A 21,744-nucleotide genomic window follows, 5' to 3' on the forward strand; every position below is an offset into this window, starting at 1 on the left:
CAGAGTGTTACAAGAAGAAAATAGTTATCTGTGTCAAATACTGTTGAGAGGTGAGGCAAGACAAAGGCAGAGAGGTATCCACTGCATTTAGTAACAAAGAGACCAGTGGTGAGACATTTGTCAGATCAGATTCCATGTTGTGGTGGAAACAGCAGCCATCCTGAGTGTTAAGGAAGGCGTTCCACCTCATATAGACGATCCTTGAAACACTGATGCAACAGAGAGTTTCTAAAAGTAACAAAAGTTGCTTTGGACCCAAAGGAAAAAAAATCAATTTTAGTATTTTCCCCTGTAAGTTTTTAAAAAAAGAACAAAAGAACTTTATTTTTTATTGAAGTATAGTTGATTTACAAAGTTGTGTTAGTTTCAGGTCTATGGTCCCATAAATTAAACAAACAGAAAAACTTTGGTGGTGGTTATTTATCTATATTAGAATCTAGAATAAGATACTTTTGGATTTAGCAAACAGTGTATGCTTAGTTATTTTAGGTTTATTACTGAGTAATTTCACAATAGTATCAAAATAGTAATGTAGTAATATATTTTATGGTGTTCCTCAAGAAGTACCATGACTTTCAAACACTATCCCCATCAAGTATGGGAACCATGGCTCCAGAATAACTTTTAAACCATTGTTCTCTTCTACTTGCTTTCCGTCATTCCTGTCTATACCCTGGGCTGTAACTAGACTTTTTTGCCCCACTGTGAGCAGTCAGCAGCCCAGCTTAAAGAAGTTTGGGAGGCTAGGGTGTACTCACAGAGGAAATGATAAAGAGGACTTTGAAAGTCATCTAATGTGGCTGAGCATCAAAATCTACAACTTCGGACGTGGGTTGAAAAGAAGCCTGGGTCTCTGCCCTAGATCCCGATACAATGGGTATGGAATGGGGCCTAGAGATCTGTACCTTGAATAAAGTGCCTTTGATTATATAAATGCAACACCTGACGAAAACAGAGGCCCAAAGGAGTCACGACTAGGCGGGTCTCCCGATTGGAGATTCGCGGTTCTGCGCTTTGGGTGGTGGCCGAAGGGCATCCGGGTTTTCGTTTTGGAGGCGTCGGGGAGGGCTTGCTTTTCCAGGCTCTCTGGGTTCACTAGACTGGCATTCGCTCGCGTTTCTCTCTATGCAGGAGTCGCAGCGGGTTAGCTGCTCTGCAAGTGCCCGTATGCCGCTGCCCAATCAGCTGGTTCCCTCCGGGCACCTGGCGAAGCCTCAAGTCTGGCTGGAGAGAGCACCCCGCCCCCGCATCCGCTCCGCCCCTTGCCCGCCCCCAGCTGAGCCTCGGCCCTCCCCACCCAATTCCGGTCCTCCGCTGGGAGCTTGGGGCGGAGTTTCGCTGCCGCCCCGCCCCTCCGCGCAAGCTAGCCGCCGGGGGAGTGGGAGCGTTTGCGAAAGCTGATGGTGTTTTTTTAGAAAATAAGTTTCAGATGTACAGCATTGTGGTTCAACATCTGTATATACTAGAGCGTGATCACCACTACAGTCTAGTTGCGATCCGTCACCATACAGTTAACCCACTTCATGCATTTCTCCCAAGCCCCTGGAAGCTGACGGTCCTACAGTCGCGGAGCTGATTGGCTGATCTTGGGCGTCTACGTAGCCCGGGTTTTCCGGAATTTAGGTTGAGCTCGGGAGAGTGGAGTATGGCTTCGCTGAGTCAGGCATTGCGCGAGCTACAGGGACCTTTGCTCCCACCCAAGGACCTGGTGGAGGACGAAGATGATTATCTGAAGGGGGATGCGGAGGAGGAGGAAGATACGGTGTTTGTCGATGCCGAGGAGCTCTGCAGTGGGGGCGTAAAGGCGGGCAGCCTCCCTGGTCGGCTCCGTGGTGAGGAAGCAACTCGCCCCTGGGGATGGGTTTGGAGGATTAATGAACTGTTTCCCATTATGGCCTCGTCCCAAGTAAGGCGCCCCATCGCTGCTAATAGATTTCCTTTGGGATGGCCTAGCTGTTTCGTCCTGTTTAGGATAAAATAAAAACAGCAACAACCACAAGAATAGCAGAGACTTGAGCAAATACTGTGTTAAGCTTGGGCTCCACGTGTATCTCATTTAATGATGACAACTTTTTCAGGTAGTTTCATAGTCGAGGAAACAATGGGTGTCCAGCCAGTATTCACGCCCAGAATCAGGGCTTTTAACTATTTTCCTGTCTTTCCTGGAGTCGAGTATGTGGTTACTTTTCAGCTACTTAGACACACACGCACATAAGAAACACCCCAAGGCACTGTTGATTCATTAACCTTGTGTTAATAACCTTGTGATCTGTGTTTACCTTGGATAGTTTCCTGTCCTAAGAATTATACCTATTATGTGAACCCGGTGACTGATGTTTAAGAATGTTTGAATGTTCAGACCCCTGCTGTACTGTAGAATTTTCTCTGGTGATGGCATTGCTCTATATTTGCTCTGTCCAATACAACAGCTGTTAACCACATGTGGCTATTGAGAACTTGAAATGCAGCTAGTGCACCTGAGGAGTTGAATTTTAAATTTAAATTTTAATTAATTTAAATTTAAATAGTCACAGGTGAGTGGACAACACAGGTTTAGACAGAAAATTTTTAAGTATTTGTGGAGGGTTTAGTCATTTATCCTGAAAGTGTTAGTGATTGGCTACCATCTTCCAAGCAAGGTGTTTGTTTTGTTGGGATACCTTGGAGAGATTAGATGATGAGGTTGCTGTCTTAATGGAGCTTACCCTCTAATGAATTAAACAGACATTCTGGGCTTCCCTGGTGGCGCAGCGGTTGAGAATCTGCCTGCCAATGCAGGGGACACGGGTTCGAACTCTGGTCTGGGAAGATCCCACATGCCGCGGAGCAACTGGGCCCGTGAGCCACAACCACTGAGCCTGCGCGTCTGGAGCTTGTGCTCTGCAACAAAGAGAGGCCGCGATAGTGAGAGGCCCGCGCACCGTGATGAAGAGTGGCCCCCGCTTGCCGCAACTAGAGAAAGCCCTTGCACAGAAACGAAGACCCAACACAGCCAAAAATATATATATAAATAAAAATAAAAATTAAGAGCTTTGAGATATAATTAAAAAAAAAAAGACATTCTGTAAATAATCACAGAAGTAACTATAATATCACTCAGTGCTTAGAAGGAATAGTAAGAAGTGCTATGAGAGGTTATATTCATGAGATTCAGGGCTTTCCTGAGGAAGTGACAATTAAGCTGAGGTCTGTAGTAAATGGGGTAAACAGTAAGGAAGAAATTATTTAAGGCAAGTGGAACAGCTTTTGCAAAGGCCCTGGGTAGGAGGGACTATGACATTTTTTAGAAACTGCTTGAAGGTCAGTATTGACTGAGATCAGAGTAGCAGAGAGAGGCCTGCTTTTAGAAGAGGAACAACAGACTTTTGCCATGTACCATGCCTCCCTCCTGAAATACAAAAACAGATGAAACATTGTCGTGTTCTAGAGAGCTTACAGTGTAGTAGAGGGAGACAGATAAACAGGTAAGTGGAATATAGACACTGTAATAGACATCTGTAGAGGGTACTGTCCAGGGATTAAAGAGAGTAGTGGATTTGACAAAACATTGGGAAGAAATTTTAAATTATCCTAAATTAACTTTTTTTTTTTTTTTTTAGTTTCAATTTTTGATGAAAACACTCACCAGCAATGTGAAGTGTTTGGACGTTTTCCATTAATGGGTCCTTGGTGGCGAGTGAAGGTACAGGTACAGCCTGTAGGATCGAGGAGCTATCAAGTTCAAGGATTTCCTTCTTACTTTTTACAGTCAGATATGTCAGCACCAAATCAGTTACACATCTGTTCCCTCTTTCTTAAAGACTGTAATGTCCCCAGTGAAAGCAGAAATAAATTTTTAGCATGGGTAAATGATGAATCAAGTTATAAAGACCTCAACTTTGAAAATCTTAGGGAAAAATTAAGAACTTACCAAAAGAATATTGGAAGGAATACTCAAAAACAATCTACACAGAAAACGCAAGAAGAGTCACCACCAGATTATGAGATACTGCTTCCTCTGGAAAACACAAGTAAGTGATTTTATCATTGAGTTTTAGTGTAATTGAGATACTGGATGACTGGTGTGTTTAAAATATTACCAGTACAGTATTGATATCTTGGTATAGTATTCTTTTTTTAAATTGGTTTGATGAAATGTGTTTGTATTGAGTTTTAGTGTAATTGAGATACTGGATGACTGGTGTGTTTAAAATATTACCAGTACAGTATTGATATCTTGGTATAGTATTCTTTTTTTAAATTGGTTTGATGAAATGTGTTTGTATTGCTTTTGGAGTATGTCATTGACATTGCAGGTTCCTCATTATAATGTGAAGAGATTGGGTGAGATGATCTTTAAACACCTTTCAGTTCCTTTCCTGCTCTAAAAGTGTGATTCTAGGTCTCTCTCTAACTTTTGTGTCCATAGGATTACCTTGAGTCATTAAGAAGAAGTTCAGTTATCAATTATTCTGTTTCAGAAGGCAGAGAAGAAAGGCAAGAATATGAGCAATCCATTTTGGAAAGATTTCAGTTCAAAATAGTTTAAAATAACTTTTAAATATGGTTTGTTATCTGGACATTCACACATATGGAATATTTCATTTCTTAATTTTATCAAATAAATTTGGCAGTACATCATTGAATGATTTCAATGATGAAAGCATCATGATTACAGTAAGAAGAATGATTATAAAGATTAATATGTAAATGATTTTTAATGCTTAGCTTTAAATTTATCTATATATTATTGAGTCAGAAATTTTATTCTGATTCTATTGCAAGCAGAAGGAAACAAAAGGCTAAGAGGTAGCTATCTAAGCATTTGAAGAACATAAATTTTGGTGTTAAACACAATGAAAACCATCTTGATACAAGAGCAATTGTTATAATACAATCAATTTTCTTGCTGGTCACAGTAAATTTATTACTCTCTGTTTGATGTGGATTTCTTAAACTGGTTGTGCTAAATGGGAAAGTCCATCAAATCAGTTGTTCTAGGAGCGCATTTGTATGTTTTTATTTGTTCTTTTCTGATATCCTGTAGTTCCATATATAACTGTGATGAGAGCTTTGCAGTTTCCAAAAATAATGGAATTCCTTCCAGTTCTTCTGCCCCGACACTTTAAACGGCTCATAAGCTCAGATTCTGCAGAGGTGTTGGAAGAGATAGAAGAGATTTTACGTACACAGCCATGGAAACTCGGATTTCGTAAAGTAAGAAAGACATTTGTTTAGCATTTTGTAATCTTATACAAGGGAGGATGTCTCAAGCTTGACAGTTTTTTTGCATCTCTTTCAAGGGAAAGAAATTTGTATGACTTCAATGTTGATTTATTTTCCTTGCAGTGTTGCAACTAAATATAAACTTCTTCTACCTGTAGCTCTTATGCAATAAATTTACAAAGGAAAACAAAATAACAAAATAAATGACATTCAAATTATCAATACTTAAGTTACATAATTTAATTTCATAGGACATTTTTTGTATTAAATTGCCATTGCACCTTGAATATAGATCTCATCGAAGACAAGTTCTTATGAGTTTCCCAAGTCCATTCTGCTGTGCTACGCAGTTCCTCACTTTCCTATTTGAACTTTCGAAGACCTTCATTATTTATATGGTATATGATGATGCCATTTGATTTTTTTTCTTTGGCACAATAATGTTATTTACAATTTCTTTGGCACTTCTGTTTTTCTTATTAGAGACCAGGAGTAGTAAAGTGGCACCGTGAAGCTCCAGAGATGTTGAAAACCAAATGTGACACTTAAATCTTAGCAGTACTTGGTTATAGGTGGTTTTCCAAATGAAAATACAATTTAAAAATTCTGAGATAATTGGTGGGATCCCCAAGAATGTTTACAGATCCCACCCCCCTGCCCCCCATTTGAGAAATACTGGAATAATGAATTTGTTCCCTCTATAAAATGACTATGATTTCAATATGCTTGGAAAAATGAGATTCTGGAACATTAGATTATTATATATATTTATTCAGTAAGAAAGAGAAGCAGAGCAATGAGCCTTCTGGGACTCAAGTGGGAAAAGGAGGCTTGGAGTCACCTTTTCAGCATGTAAACCACCACCCAGAATAAAGACTTTTACTGAGGTTTTATATTCATTTGCTAGGGCTGCTGTAACAAACAGCATAGACTGGGTGCCTTAAACCACAGACATTTATTTTCTCACAGTTCCGGAGGCTATAAATCCAAAGTCAAGGTGCCAGCAGGGTTGGTTTCTTCTGAGGCCTCTCTCCTTAGCTTACGGATGGCTGTCTTCCTGTGTCTTCACATGGTCTTCCCTCTGTGCTTGTCTGGGTCCTAAAATCTTCTTATGACACCAGTCATATTGGATTAGGGCCCACCCCAGTGATCTCATTTTAACTTAGTTACCTCCTTAAAGACCCTATCTCCAAATATGGTCACATTCTGGGGTACTGGGTGTTAGGATTTCAACATACGAATTTTGGGGGGACACATTTCAGCCCATAAAATGTATGGAGGGCTCCAGGGGTGATGTCTCCATGGAAAAAACAATGGAGCTGGTAGACGACCTACTTAGTGGATCATGGTGAAGGAAGCTCTGTACCTTTTCAGTAGAGTTTGGGCAGAATTGTTGATAGGCATATGGAAAACTAAACAAGCCAAGAAAATGAGGCAGTCAGTAACCTCACAATACACACAAGAGTTCAACACAAAGTTAATGTAATCACAGCATATCATGTCACTCAGCCGTGAATCCTGTTTACACTGATTTAACCAAAATCAGTTTTCAAAATGTAGACTGTAACTTTTCTCAAAGATGGGAGGAAGAGAAGCATGTGTGGAAGTGACAGTATAAAGGGAGCAAACTTCCATGAAGAAAGACTTTCCATAGTAAGGAGTTAACTCTAATTACCTAGTTTTTTTTAAAAAAAAAATTAAGGAATAGTATAAACTACGTAGAAATGTGGAGATAAATTCTGGAAGAAATAACTGAAAATGTTGAGGGTGTTGCCTTTAGAAGGCATGGAAAGGGTAAGTCAGAGGATTCCTATTTTTTGTGATAAGTCTCATAGTGTTATTTGACTTTTAAAACTGTATGTGTATTGCTTTGAAAAAACATAATTTTAATTATGAAATTATATAGATCTCTAATCACAGTACAGTTAATTAAAAAAAATTAGTGATGTATTTGGTACATAGTTTTTTTTTCCCCAATTTTGTTGAAACACATGTCTTCTGGGACTTAAAAAATTATTAATAAACACCATAGTTTTCACTGTAATTCTCATAATAGTCATCAATATTTATAATTTTTATGAAGCAAACTTGAACTTTCTTTTCTTAAAGATAACCTACAGACAGTTGAAGCTTCTGCAATGTGAGGCAAGTTGGACATCGTTTTGTCAGTGCAGGTCTCTTCTCCAGTTGATGACTGATTTGGAGAAGAATGCATTAGTAATATATTCTGAACTGAAGCAGATGTGTAGACAGCAAGGGCACACGTGTGTTGAAGAAGCTGACTTAACTTCTGAATTGTCAGACCGCATGTCTTTTCATGATGCTTGGCAGTCTCTGAAGTTCTTGAAGGATATCGGTGTGGTGACGTATGAGAAGGGCTGTGTCTTTCTTTATGACCTTTACCAGGCTGAAAGAGGCATTGCCTCTTCAATCTGTGACCTGATGACAAGGTCGCCATGGCGATTACATGTTGATGTCAAAAAGGTGCTTGCGTCTATTCACACCACAGGACCTGAGAATTCAGGAAGTGATGATACGCTGAATAACAGTAAACCTGATGAAACAAGATTAGAAGATCCTGTGGATATTTGGGACACGCAGGACAGCGGTGACCATATTTTGGATAATGGTGAAAATGAAGTTAAGGCAGAAATAAGTGAAGTCCAACTGGATCAGGATCAGGTGGCTGCTTTGGACATGATTTGCTCCAATGCTGTGACAGTCATAAGTGGGAAAGGTGGTAGTGGGAAGACCACAATTGTTAGCCAGCTTTTTAAGCATATAGAGCTGTTGGAAGAAAGAGAAGTGAAAAAAGCTTGTGAAGATTTTGAACAAGACCAGAATGTACCAGAAGAATGGATTACCTTCACCCAGCAAAGTCAGCCGAAGCCGGGCAAGGCTATAGAAGTTTTACTTACAGCACCTACAGGGAAAGCAGCTGGCTTACTGAGACAGAAAACTGGTTTCAACGCTTATACGCTATGTCAGGTAAAGCCTTTTACATTTTTTCTCTACATAAAACATTTGCTTTAAACACGGGCTTAATGTAATGAGTTTATTTTTCATTTCTTCCTGACAGCCATCAGTAGGCATTTATTGAATGTCTTCTAGATCCTTGCCTTGTGGTAGCTAATCATTTAGATCAGTGCCACTCAAAACAGCCAGTCTATAAACTGTTACTATTTGCAGTGAGATAGGAGCTTGTGCCAGAAAGTAGATCAGTGTACTGCTTCCTTCATTGAGAAAGTCTTATTATGAAAAAAAAAAAAAAAGTCAGGTAAACTAAAGTGTATGCTTAATGCTGTAGTTAGTTTAGATTCTGGCACATGCCCTGTTTCTCAATGGGACTGGTTTCAAACATGAGTCCACATTTTGTAGAATGAAAGCTCCATCAAAGTGAGGACTTGGATCATCTGGTTTAGTGCTTTATCTCCTTTGCCTACAACAGTGCTTGGCAAATAGTAGTTGCATAATAAAAATCTCAAATGAATTAAGATGCTGGAAAAAAATATCTTTGGCTATAATTAAGAGTCCTGAAGTTTTAAACTTGTAAAGAGTTGGAGAGTTTCCTTTAGCCCTGATCTGCCATTTTATAGATCAAGGAACTTAGTCGTTGGAAGATTTCTGAAGGAAATAATAATTGAATTGGAGTCTAATGGACAAGGAAGCTCAGGTAAGGAGAAGAACATTTTATTTAAGGGAAAGACCTTCCCAGAGGCATTGAGGTGAATGATCAAGTGCATGTAGAGGGTTTTGAGGCGACTGCGTTGATTGGAATGAAGTCTGTGTATTGTAAAATAATGGGAATTACACTCGGTTTAGACCGGGAATTTGAGCTTTAAAGTTTGTAAAGTATCTTGCCGTTTCATTAAATCCTTGACAAACTAGTGAAGTGGGTAAGTGACGTTATCTGCATTTTACAAGAAAGCCAGTTAAAATTTGGGTGTGTTAAAACAATTGGCCCCAATCCCAAACCTTAACTGGGTGCAGAGCTAGCGCTGGGATTCACATTTCTGACCTCCCAGCTTGCTTCTCTTTCCAAGGTGCCATGACCCCCTCATTTACTACGGACCTTGTATACCTAACAAAGAAGCTTGGACTTGATTTACTGCGGAGCCATTTAGGTTCCTAAGCAAGAGAGAGAAATGAAGAAAGCAGTTCTAAGGAAGGCTACCTAGAATCATAGACCCACGAGCCACCTTAGAAATTGCTTTTGCATTACTTTTATTTGTCACATGAGTGGGCATGGTCCTAGAGAAATTCAGTGTAGCTCATTGGTGGAAGAGTCTTCTGATCAGTTTATGATTTTTTCCATTACGCCTTCACTTCTGTTTAGTCTGAAGGATTGAATTAGAAAAGGAGAGGCCAGAGAGGGATCATTACTAGATTTCATCTTATGTTCCAACTCTGATCAATTGGTAGTATCTTAATATCGGGTTGGGATGCTGGGAGGACATTTCTGAAGCCATGTTTAGGCTCAGGAAAGAGTGTAAGGGCACAGGAGAGGCATTGAGGTGGCACTTATGCCACTTATTTGTCATCCTTGGGCTAGGGATACCAGGTTTAGCAGATAAAAATGCAAATCATTTTTTAGTGTAAGTGAGCATATATAGATATATGCATACAACATAGAAACATTTGTGGAACGGTATACAACAAAACATTTAACATTCTCTGGTTGTAATTTTACAAAAAAATTTTTCCCTCTTCTGTATTTTTTTAAATAGTAAATATTATTACCCCTGTAATAAATAGCTTTTTTAGTTGTCTTGGTGGTGGTGGTTTTTTCAATGTTGGGGAAGTAAGGGAGTTTAGAATACTAGGAGAAAAAGTAATATTTTCATAGTTAGTTTGGGCAGGCACCCCCTAATTTCCAGAATAGAGTATTACAGTTGGGAGAAGAGTGGGGCTTAAGTGTTTGGGCCATCTCAGAAGGCCAAGAGAAAGGTTTATTTGGGGGTAGAAAACAATAGGGTGTTCTCTCTGGTCAAGAGTGATAAGAGAACAGTTGGGATTCTTGCAGTGGAATGGTGCTGTGTGAGAAGCTTGTTAAACACACCAAGTACTCCCTGGGAAGCAATTTTTTGAACTATTTCATCTGTCTTTTCTGGGATTCATCCTATCACTTTTGTGTTCTCTATTTCTTCAGTCTGTTTCCCTATGTTACTCTATGTACATCCTCCCTGTCCCTTCCCCATTTAAGAGTTTTGTTTTAAAAGAATATGTTGTTAAAAAAAAAAGTTTTTTTTTTTTTTTTTGGTAAATTTTATAACCTGAATTTAAGAATGCCATACTTTGCTTGTAGGTCAATTATAGCTTCTACTTATGGGAGAAAAAAACAACGACCAAGGACATGCCATGGAAATTTTCTTCAGTTAGAGTTCTGGTTGTGGATGAAGGGAGTTTGGTATCTGTCGGAATCTTTAAATCAGTTTTAAATTTACTGTGTGAGCACTCCCAACTTTCTAAGCTTATTATCCTTGGTAAGTTAAAATATTGTTGGAATCCTAATTGTTTGGTTCAAATTATTGTGGTTAGTAGGTTCTTTATACCATTTCACTGTTTTAATATCCATATCCTACAGGTGGGAAGCCATTTCTCAGACCCCACTCTGAAGCCACTCTGAGTTCAGTCTGACCAGTCTCTTTATCAGCTTGGGTGGCTCTTTGTTTTGGCCAGGATATCAGCAAGCTTGGTTGTGAATGAAATAGAGTTGTGAGGAGTTACTGTAATTACCTAAATGATGACGATTAAAATAGTAAAATTCTCACAGACTCAGAGTAAATCAGGATGTAGATCATTTGGAAGTAATAGAAAGTCTGAAGTATAGACCACTTAAAAGTAATTTTATGATTTTAAGCTAATAATTCACATTAGACCTCACCAGCCTCGTAAGTCCTCTCCAATTCCGGTGAGATTCAGTTTGATGCTATTAGGTAGTACCGATGTGTAGACCATGTTTTTTAATGGAGGAAAAAATAGAATTGCAATGAGAGAATCAATATATTTATAAATAACTGTTTTAGGTATTTGAGGATATTGCGTAAGCAGTTGATTTTATTAATAGCCTAAGCATTCTCTCAGTTTCCACCCAGAAAATAGTTTCTCTTTTCTCTAAGGTTTGCTTGTTTGTTTAAAGTAAAAAGATTTTTAATAGAGCAAAATATTATCACTACATTACTAGAATTTATTATGAAATGCACTGGGTTTGTTTATTTTGCATTTTGTACGTTAAGTTTATTTATTTGAGGCCATAGATTCTTCCATGATTAGTAAGACATTGAGCAAGATTGAATAAGTGACTAAATTCTAGATATCTAAGGCCTGTTTTTTTCTTTACCTGTTGGTGAAAATATATGCCCCAACAGTTTGCCTGTGTTTATAGATATGAAAAAAGTTCAATTCATGTTTTACCTTACTGTGTTATCACTATTTTTTCTATCTTATATTGTTTAATGGGAATGGTTTTTGTTGTTATTGTTGTTGAATATTTTTGAAGACTTAATGTTCTTAAGTAATTTTAAACGAAGATTTTTTTCATATTTCCTCAGAGTAAGTCTTTATAATTATAGCATATATCAGTAGGGAGAAATAAAAATAATTTCTAAATTTCGAGATCCCAGTTACATAAAACCTACTCTATCTATTTTTCCCCCTTTTAGGTGATATTAGACAGTTACCCAGTATTGAACCTGGTAACTTGCTGAAAGATCTTTTTGAGACTCTCAAGTCAAGAAATTGTGCTGTTGAACTAAAGACAAACCATAGAGCAGAATCTGAACTAATTGTGGACAATGCTACAAGGTATAATATAACTAAAATTTTGCATTTTCCCTCTGTCGTATTAGAAGTAAAGGTAAAAAAAAATATTAGCTTTTGAATTAGGGTGATTCAGTGCAGTATGTTTACCATGCTCTTTTAGCAAACCTTTTCTGTCCTTCAGGTATGTATACCTTTTGTCCCACAGTTAGAAAAGCAAAGTATTTTTCATTATTGATCCAAGATAAATTATTGTTGAAATTTAAGTATAAATGTGTTTTCCTGATTTTAAAAGTATATATGTGAAATAAAGTTGCATCTGGCTTAGAGACCAAAATAAACCCAAGGGGAACAGAGACTCGGAAATGAATTCATTAGAGTTCAAGGGTGACTTGGGGAAGACATTTCCTGTAATTTTTATAAGGGGAGCCCAAAGCAAAAAAAAAAAAAAAAAGAAAAAGAAAAAGGTAAAGAAAAAGGTATTTTACTCCTTGATAATCCTGGTGGCACCTATGGCATATTACTCTCCTTAAAGTAGGAAAGAATCCTTCTCTTTCCTTAATCTTTGCATAAGCCTTTAGAGTAATCCTCTGTAATAGCCGTGATGGGACCACAGAATATTAAAACACTTTTTATTCATTGGGCCAAAATTTATCTTTTTTAAAATTATTTATTTATTTATTTATTTATTTTTGGCTGTGTTGGGTCTTCATTTCTGTGCGAGGGCTTTCTCCAGTTGCGGCAAGTGGGGGCCACTCTTCATCACGGTGCGCGGGCCTCTCATTATCGCGGCCTCTCTTTTTGCGGAGCACAGGCTCCAGATGCACAGGCTCAGTAGTTGTGGCTCACGGGCCCAGTTGCTCCGCGGCATGTGGGATCTTCCCAGACCAGGGCTCGAACCCGTGTCCCCTGCATTGGGAGGCAGATTCTCAACCACTGCGCCACCAGGGAAGCCCTATCTTTGTTTTTGACCCTCTTTTACAAGGTGCTGTTTTTGTTTGTTGGTTGGTTTTAGGTTTCATTTTCCCTTTATTGGCTGTAGTGCATGCTTTATTTCTGTATCTGCATGGAATTATTTTGGTTCTACCTTATCACTATCTGTTATTTTGGGAATTATAGGGATCATGGGGCAATCAGCTGAGTGGCAGAGGATTATAGTTGATTTGAATAAAAATTTAGCACAGGTTCTGAACTGCTGCTAAGATCACGAATTTAGCCTGAAACTTCATTGCCTTAGGTCTTCTTTGTACAACATTTTGTGTGTGTCTGTCCTCCTGCCTTTGGACCTGGTGTGTATCCATCTGGGGCTTAGGACCTGGAACTAGATTTTTGACTATACTTGAGGACAAAAAATGACTTACTAGATAACATAGAATTAAATTGGAAGGTAGATTTTGCTCAAAGGAGTGCTTTCTTTACGATGATTTGTTTTCTGTCAGAAGAGTTCTTATTTCTTTAATGATGGATGAAAAACTTAGTAGCTCATGTGGAGGTCTTTGCAGTAGCTATCGGGTTCAGATATTCAGCAGGACAGGATATTGTATTAGACTACAAGATGCTGTTTTTGTTGCTTAAACATTTTCTTGGTTGGATGTCAGCAGAAATGAGAATATTCAAAGCCTACTATTTCCCTGCCCCATCTACCCTGGAAAAGATAGTGGGGGTAGAGGCAGAATGGACAGGAATAGGGTAGATGATATAGGTTCGTACTGGGACGTTAAGAAAAATAATGCAGTTGGAAGTGTAACTATAACTCTTCTATAACTCTTACCTATAACTCTTCTTCTCCTACCTAAAGTCCACCTCAGTTTTGGAATGTTGGTAGATGATTGGTCATTTTAAAGTCTAGAAATCTTGGAAGAATCGAAAGCACACTAGGTTTCTTAGAACTCAATATTATCTGAAATTTAGGAATTCCTTTTAGTAACCCTTTCGATATCTTTTGGGCTGAGCTGTGCTCCTTTCATTATTTCTTCTTGGTCATCATCACCAAGTGTTTAATGACAGAAGGATCCCAATGATACCACGGAAAAGCTTCTAGAGATAGAAGTATGTTACATGTCCTGGGTCAGAAGCAAAACAGGAAATCCATGGTGATTCTCAGTACCCCAAATTAAATCTGGGATAGTTCCAGCAGGGACAGCCTTCTTCCTTCTTTCTCCTTTCCTCCCTTCCAACCCTGTTGGGAAGGATTGAAAGATGACACAGTAGGGTACTATACCTTTGATAGCTAGGCTGCTGTTAGGTCTTTACAGGGTGTCAGTTTTCTTCCAAATAACCAAGGAGGGACTCTAGTATGACAAGGCCCCTGGCCTTTACTGTGCTTTCTGATATGACTTGCTAGTCTTGGGGAATACAAGAACAAAAGAAGGATGAGGAGGGAACAGAAACAAAGAGAAGATGTGGATACTTGGTTCAGCTGGGAAGATGAGACCATATATATGATATATACAGAAGAAAGGAGAAAAGAAAGAGTATGATGTAAATGTATGGAAAAGGCCCCAAAGAGTTTAAATTAATTTAAATAGAAAGGAATATGGAGCCCAGTGGGCCCAAATTTCCCTCCTAGCTCCCCTGCTTTTTACCTCTGTGATCTTGGACGACCCCACTGTAGTTAACTAAGCCTCATGTTGCTCCTCTGTGAGATGAGGATAATACCTACTTGGTATGGTTCTTTAGTGGTCTGGAGAAAAGTAGGTCAAGTTCTCAGAATGTTGCTTAGTAAATTCCATGACAATTTTTTCTAATGCTTCTAATGTGCTAGGGGTAGGGGACTGATGGATAAAGATAACATTATGGTCTTGTTAAGTGTATTTTGAAACTCATTTACTATTTATAATGCATATATGGGTAGTCCTTTTACCCTATTTATGACCTATTCACAGATATTAATTATTGTAATGACATTATCTCTGCTCATATGTGAAGATACGTTTTTGGATACTAATGCTCTTGGTGTATTATTTTACCTTTATTTAAGAATCTCAAGACGCCAGTTTCCAACATTTGATGCAGAGCTGAATATCTCTGATGATCCAACATTCCCTGTCTCAATACAAGATAAATCATTTATTTTTGTTAGACTCCCAGAAGAAGATGCCAGTTCTCAGTTCTCAAAAAATAATCATCACTCTTGTAAGTATAAACTTTTATGTTATATAGGGTTAAGTATTTCAGTTTTGTAATATAGTTATTAAATGACTAGTTATAATTTTATTTGATGGTAAAAATAAATATTGCTAGTAAAACGTTAGGCACTGAAAATAAATAAGCTAATTTATTAATCATCAAAAACAGATTACTTTAGAATTTTGTAAAGAAGTAAGCTCTTGACACATGCATACTAAGGACTTAGTAAATATTTGTTGAGTAAATAAGTGGATGTAGATGATTAGTTTAAAATAAAGCAAAGCCCTAAGTAATCCAGGTTCATTCAGGAGAAAGCACGTCTTAATGAATGAAGCTTTTCTTTTACAGCAAATACTGCAAAAGTACAGTATTTGCTGTAAAAGTACAGTATTTGCTGGAAACGTAAATACTACATTTGTTGTTTTGAGTACATTTGTGAAACAAAAGTAATGGCTGTCAAACTCTTGCCAAGCTGAGTTCCTAATAGTTCTGTTTCTAGTAAAATGGACAAGCATCACTTCTAATTATGGGTGTTAGGATGACAGCATGGCAGGGTTGAGGAAGTGCATGGGATAGGGAATCTTCTGCCTTATGTGTATGACCCATGTCACATCACTCTACCATTTGTAAAATGGGAGTCATAGTGACAGTGCCTGGGGGCAGTTGTGAAGGTTGAGGGCGTTCATAGGTTTTGAGGAACTATATGAATGTTAGTTTTTTGTGAATAATAGGTATTAAATTATCTACTCCAAATGAATTTATTTAAATTGAATTTATTTATTTATTTAAATAATTTGATCTTTATATTATAAACTTAACTTAGCAAACTTTTTAAAATAGCGTAGTGGTTTACTCAAAATTGAATTAGTGAAAATTTAAATGATTTTTATTGAGGATTTATTGTAGTTGCCACAGTTCTTCAAGGTATATCCTTCCTCCTTAGCAGCTTTCACTCTGCATGTGAAATGAATTGACATTCAACTTTATCTGTAAGCCTTTCCTCCTTTGTGTGTCCCCATCTCACTTCCTTTGGGTTAGTGTTCATTCACATGTTACATTATTCTTTTTTTAAATGAGCTCATGTAATAATAGGATTCTATAAATGCCTTTTTGGCTTTTTTTTTTATTATTATAGAAATCATTTATATTCCTTAACAAAAGTCAAGTGATACAGAAGTGTTTGAAGTAAAAATTAATATTTTCTTTAATCATCCCCTGTCCTCTTCCCCTGAATCAACCCCATAAAGGTCACATCTATAGGAAGAGCTTGGAGTTTCTCTTTTTAAACCGTGTTATATCCATACACAGACATATATTAGTTTTACATAATTTGGTTTATAAGCTGTGTATTGTTTTTTGACTTGTTTTTTATTACACATGTTGTGAATAATTTATAGATAATGTTTTATTCTCTCCACAGCTTACTTAATTCATAGTAGGTATTAGTACAGATGAAAAAAATGAGACTAAGATGGTTAAGAAACTGGCTTTCTTTGCCACTCCATTTAGATCTACCTAAAATATGTTTAGTTTTATTTCTGGCACGCATTCTTTAAATTAATGAGAATGTACTTAAAAAAAAAAAGTTATTTCAGAATGGTAGTGGAGCTTAGCTGGAGCTGTTTTCTATCTTAATTACAAACTTCAGGTGGGAAATGAGTCTCTTCTTTAAGAGAATTGAATAAATTACTCCTTAGAGAGGCATATAGTATTTTTTCGTTAATAATTAAGTATTATTCCTTAATACTTAAGTAATAAGTATTTCTTAATAAATTACTCAATTATTCCCATTATTGCAAGGTACAGAGGCCTAAGACAGGCTTCGTAGCTGGGCTAGAATTCCAGAGATGTTAAAATATGAGAAAAAAATGCGTATCTTAGAATCAATGAAGTACAGCGTACGTATTGATCTGGGAGATGTAGAGAGAGTGAACAAAGCAAGGAGCAGAACAGCGTGATCCTGTACGTGTGAAAAGAAACCAGTGTTTTGTGAGACCTTTGGCAAGCGGGGCTTGGCTGGCGGTGAGCTGAGTCTTGGACATTTTTTAATGATAATCCTTCCTTCATCTGAAAAATGAAGGGCTCAGCGAGCAACTGATTCAGTCTTCCTAGAGCGGGGATCACAAGGCCTGGGCTTTTTCATTCCCTTGTGGTTTATCTGCTAAGAGGGAAAGACCCAAAAGCCTGGAATGTTTTTACCCCAATTTTTATTTCTTCTGCCTCTCCTGAGAAATGTTCCCTGGTTTGTGACATTGCTGAGAGAGGTTAGAGGAAGCCTGCTTCTCAGTGCTCTGCAAAGGGCAAGCTGTAAGTGGACATCATCGCTGTCAACGATCTGAGCTCTAAAAGAGGGAGGCTGGTCACTCTACCCCACTGGAAAATTTCTTTTACTTCCAAGAGCCTCAGTTTCACGGTCCTAACAAGGATGTAATGAGTGGTGCTGGTTCAACTATTTAATAGCTGGTAGGGTCTGGTCACTCTTGGAATGGATGCCCTTCCTGTGTCAGGGTTAACCTTTTAGTTGCTGAATCATGGGGAGATCTGGGGGCTCTGGAGGAAGGAAAGACATGGCTGGGGTGGGAGGGAGGGCACTGTGGTGTTTGGGGAGTAGCTGTTTTCTAGTTAAAACAGAAATATCTCCACATGTTAAACTGGTATGTATCAGCTCAATGTCGGCCCTGTATATAATAATACATGCATCATGTGAGTATTGTGAAGATTAAAGATGAAATCACATACGCAAAGCGTATAGATTCTCAAATTATAACTCATGACCACTAGTACCACTAGAACTTAAGACAGAAAGAAGTCTTACATTAGTAATTATGTTACATATTTTGTCCTCTTGTTCATACTTTAAATTCAGCATTCACAAACCATCAGTAAATATGCAGTGGTGATATTACAAATTAGGAGCTGTCCTGGCTAGTGATTGAGGATAGAGTGTTTGGAACCGTTACCTTCGTTCTCTTTTCTCTTGCTCCTGCTGATGAAACAGATGAGGTTGATGCTCCCATGGTGAACTTGTATCCCATTTGGTGAGATGTTTTCCTGGACCCCTTAGCAGGAATTCTGAATTAGTTTCTCCATTGAAACAATGTTATAATTTAGTGCTTTGCTGTGTTAACTTTTTTCTCTTGAATTTTCAGATTTATATTCTGCAGTTAGTACTTTACTCAAAGAAAAGGACCTAGAAGATGCAAAAACATCACAATTTATTGCATTTAGAAGGTAAAGCGTTTACAAAATTTTGGTGTTTTTAATGAAGCTTTTAAATCTCATATCTTATGAATCTAGGTGCTGTTGGAATAGGAGACTGGTAGTTCATCACTGTGAATTCTCTTCTCTTATTTTGAGGTATTTCTTGGGTTAGGTCCAGCAGAAGGCAGTTTCTAAAGAGGGCTCTTTCTTTTTACTGGCCACGCCTCGCAGCTTGTGGGATCTTAGTTCCCTGACTAGGGATCGAACCCGGGCCCTTGGCAGTGAGAACGCTGAGTCCTAACCACTGGACTGCCAGGGAATTCCCTAAAGAGGTGCTCTTTCTACCAAATATTATATTTGGTAACTCATAGGAAATCTGAGTGGAAGAAAGGGTTATGTTAAGATCAAAATTACACAATACTTTTCCTGGAGAAAGTCCTGGAAACTTTTTTTTTTTTTAAAGATTTATTTTTTATTTATTTAATTTTATTTTTGGCTGCATTGGGTCTTAGTTGTGGCCCGCGGGCTCTTCATTGTGGTTCGCGGGCTTCTCTCTAGTTGTGGCATGTGGGTTTTCTCTCTCTAGTTGTGGCGCGCAGGCTCCGGAGCGTGTGGGCTCTGTAGTTTATGGCACGCGGGCTCTAGTTGAGGCGAGTGAGCTCAGTAGTTGTGGCACGTGGGCTTAGTTGCCCCGTGGCATGTGGGATCTTAGTTCCCCTAATAGGGATTGAACCTACATCCCCTGCATTGCAAGGTGGATTCTTTACCACTGGACCACCAGGGAAGTCCCAGTCCTGGAAACTTTTGATAGAATCCAGTATCTCATAATTGTTGGTAACAGAAATCCACACAAAAGAGATTCCATTAAGATGACCCTTGTATTTTTCTGTGTTCCAGGCAGGACTGTGACGTGATCAACACCTGCTGTTGCAAGCACTACACGGGCCGTCTAATCAAGTGAGGACAGTGCTTCCTGGATTCGCCATACTTTTGTTTGTTTTGACATTTATCACTGTAGCGCATATTTAAAAATCTTTTTTCTCCTTTGTGAAGTCAAATGATATCTTCAATTAAATATAATATATATCCTTAGGAATTGACTTTTTGGTAATCAGGGTAATAAGAAAAATAAAGAATAAAATTGTCCCTGTGGTTTCCTACCTCTAGCTTCTCCAAGATAAGCGTGGAGAATTCAGGGCAATTTTTCAAATTAGAATATGTGTGGAATGTGTACAAGAACCTTAGCAACAGGGTGCCTACAGAGAGCACCTTAGGTGGACTTTTATCAGGGAAATAGGAGCAGAGAAAAGCCACTCTATTCACATGTAGGGCAGACTAACTCACTTCTCTGGCATTTATCAATACCTACTCTTTATTAAGTGCAGAGAACCCAGAGAAGTGTAAATTTCAAGAGGAGCTCCCTGTCTATTGAGGAAGGACACAAAAAACCATGATAGGTAGCCCAACAAAGGGTTGAAAAGCACAAGATTGGGGCCATCCAGTCTGGGTCACAGTAATTGTGATCTTGGGCAGGTAATTTCACCTTTCTATGTATGTAAAAGAGGACACTTACCCAGAATTTCCCTCATAAAGTTGTAGTAAGGATGAAATGAAATAATATACCTAAAGCACTTACCACGGTAACTGGTATTATCACCAGCATTTATTTGATTTGCTGCTATTATTCTGATATAATATAATTATTACAATAGACATATGTGTAAGTGCTGTAAGACTTGAATTGGGGTAGTGATAAGAGAGATTGGAGAGGAGAGGATGAATTTAAAAGGTAGAGTCGATAAGATTTTTGGTAACTTTTGGAATATAAAGGGAAAGAGAGACATCAGCCTTTATGCCAAGATTTCTAACTTGAAAAAATTCGACTGGGAAATGTCACTGAGTTTGAGGTGTGCAGAAAGTGTAGATAGTCAGACCACAACTGAGGGAGCCTGATTTCTTGTTTACCTTTGGAGAACAAAAGTGACGTAAAGAGACTGTGGAAATAATTTTGAGAACTGGATCAGATCTGAGTAAGCGTCAATGCTTAAAGAAAATGAAATTGAGGTTTTCCAAACTCTGATGCTGTATTATTATTTTCTAACCCAGAAACCATCAGAATAGACTTGAATTTGGAGTTGGTGATAAAATTTGTTGTACCAGGAATGCGTATCTCTCAGACTTACTCCCTGAAAATACCTTCAACAGCCAACAAAATAATGAACTAAAGGCCAGTGGCGAAGACTTCAATGGTACTCCTCATGGTTTTGCTAAAAATAAGCATGACTTTGAAAGTGGTATTCGACTCTGCAATGGAGAAGTATTTTTCATAACAGAGGTAAATGATAACAGAAAAATAGTACCTTTTTACCTATGAGGGATAGATTTGGTTTTCTTTTATTGCCCGAGGATTGATTCAGAATTTAATCATATCAGAGCTGGCGTTCTTCTATAATTTTTTGTTAAGGATTTTTGCATCTGTGTCCATGAGGGATCTTGGTTTGTAGTTTTCTAGTGATATCTTGTCTGGTTTTGGTGTCTGACTAATGCTGGCCTCATAAAATGAGTTGGGAAGTCTGGAAGGCTTTGTGAAGAAACATATTTTTAATAAGCTTGAAGTGCTTGAGTAACAAAAAACAAGGGACAAGTGACACACTTATTATATTTTACAAAGCATCACTTCCTTGGTTGCTGCTTAAATGTAGAAACTATAGAAGCGGTCACCTTGAATTTGTCCTCATTGTATAAACACCCTTTTAAACTTACAAGTTTATTCTTTAAAATCTGTGAGGAAAAGTAAACTCTTTGCAAAAAATACATGCAGACTTACATAGTCAGTGCAAGAAGTGAAATGTATAGTCTTCAAAATAAGAAAGACAACACAGACTGTTCTCCAAAGAGTCAAATAAAGGTTAAATTTCAAGGACCCAAAACTTCCATTTGTGGTTATTAAAATATTTGGGTGTGTCTATACTCAGTAGGTGCTCAAGCATAGATTTTAAGCTTTTTGAAATTCTTAACAATTATACATGCTATTTTATTCATAAGGTGCTTGCATTTTATGTTCAACCCCAAAATAGACCTTTACAGTGTACATATTTGAAAACATACAAAACAGTTATTTGTTTTGATGACAGGATAAAACTGATATAACTTTTGGAAAGCAAAGATTTTTGACCATTAATAATATGGCTGGCTTCGAAGTAACTGTGGATTTTGGGAAACTAATGCAATATTGTCACATAAAACATGCATGGGCAAGAACTATTCACACTTTTCAGGTAAGAATGGACTTTTATAAAGCAATTTAAATAGCTTGCCAAGATAGAGTACCCTGCATTATTTTCTTCCTAAGTTTTGTTGCTTTTATTATTTTTTAAATTAGGAAACAAAATACACAAAAGTACTGAAACTACTGTACAGACTCTAATGTTTTGCACTCTCTGCTTCAGA

At 37.9% G+C, this 21,744-nt stretch overlaps 1 protein-coding gene across 3 annotated transcripts in view; it reads left to right on the forward strand.

Moving 5' to 3' along the window:
* The first annotated feature begins 1,632 nt into the window (after positions 1–1,632).
* HELB (DNA helicase B) overlaps positions 1,633–21,744 on the forward strand; it is a 35,954-nt gene continuing 15,842 nt past the window's right edge. For 2 of the 3 annotated variants that reach the window (XM_036867170.1, XM_036867171.1), the window contains exons 1-11: positions 1,639–1,832; positions 3,600–4,010; positions 5,027–5,196; positions 7,315–8,193; positions 10,511–10,688; positions 11,868–12,009; positions 14,945–15,099; positions 18,243–18,324; positions 19,192–19,251; positions 20,401–20,629; positions 21,429–21,572. In XM_036867170.1, coding sequence (XP_036723065.1) covers positions 1,646–1,832; positions 3,600–4,010; positions 5,027–5,196; positions 7,315–8,193; positions 10,511–10,688; positions 11,868–12,009; positions 14,945–15,099; positions 18,243–18,324; positions 19,192–19,251; positions 20,401–20,629; positions 21,429–21,572 — 2,637 coding nt within the window. In that variant the 5' untranslated portion in view covers positions 1,639–1,645. Of the gene's footprint in view, positions 1,833–3,599; positions 4,011–5,026; positions 5,197–7,314; positions 8,194–10,510; positions 10,689–11,867; positions 12,010–14,944; positions 15,100–18,242; positions 18,325–19,191; positions 19,252–20,400; positions 20,630–21,428; positions 21,573–21,744 lie in introns of all 3 variants that reach the window. The other variant, XM_036867169.1, reaches the window with a different exon arrangement.

This window comes from Balaenoptera musculus, chromosome 10, assembly GCF_009873245.2.
Source record: "Balaenoptera musculus isolate JJ_BM4_2016_0621 chromosome 10, mBalMus1.pri.v3, whole genome shotgun sequence".
Taxonomy (NCBI): Eukaryota; Metazoa; Chordata; class Mammalia; order Artiodactyla; family Balaenopteridae; genus Balaenoptera; species Balaenoptera musculus.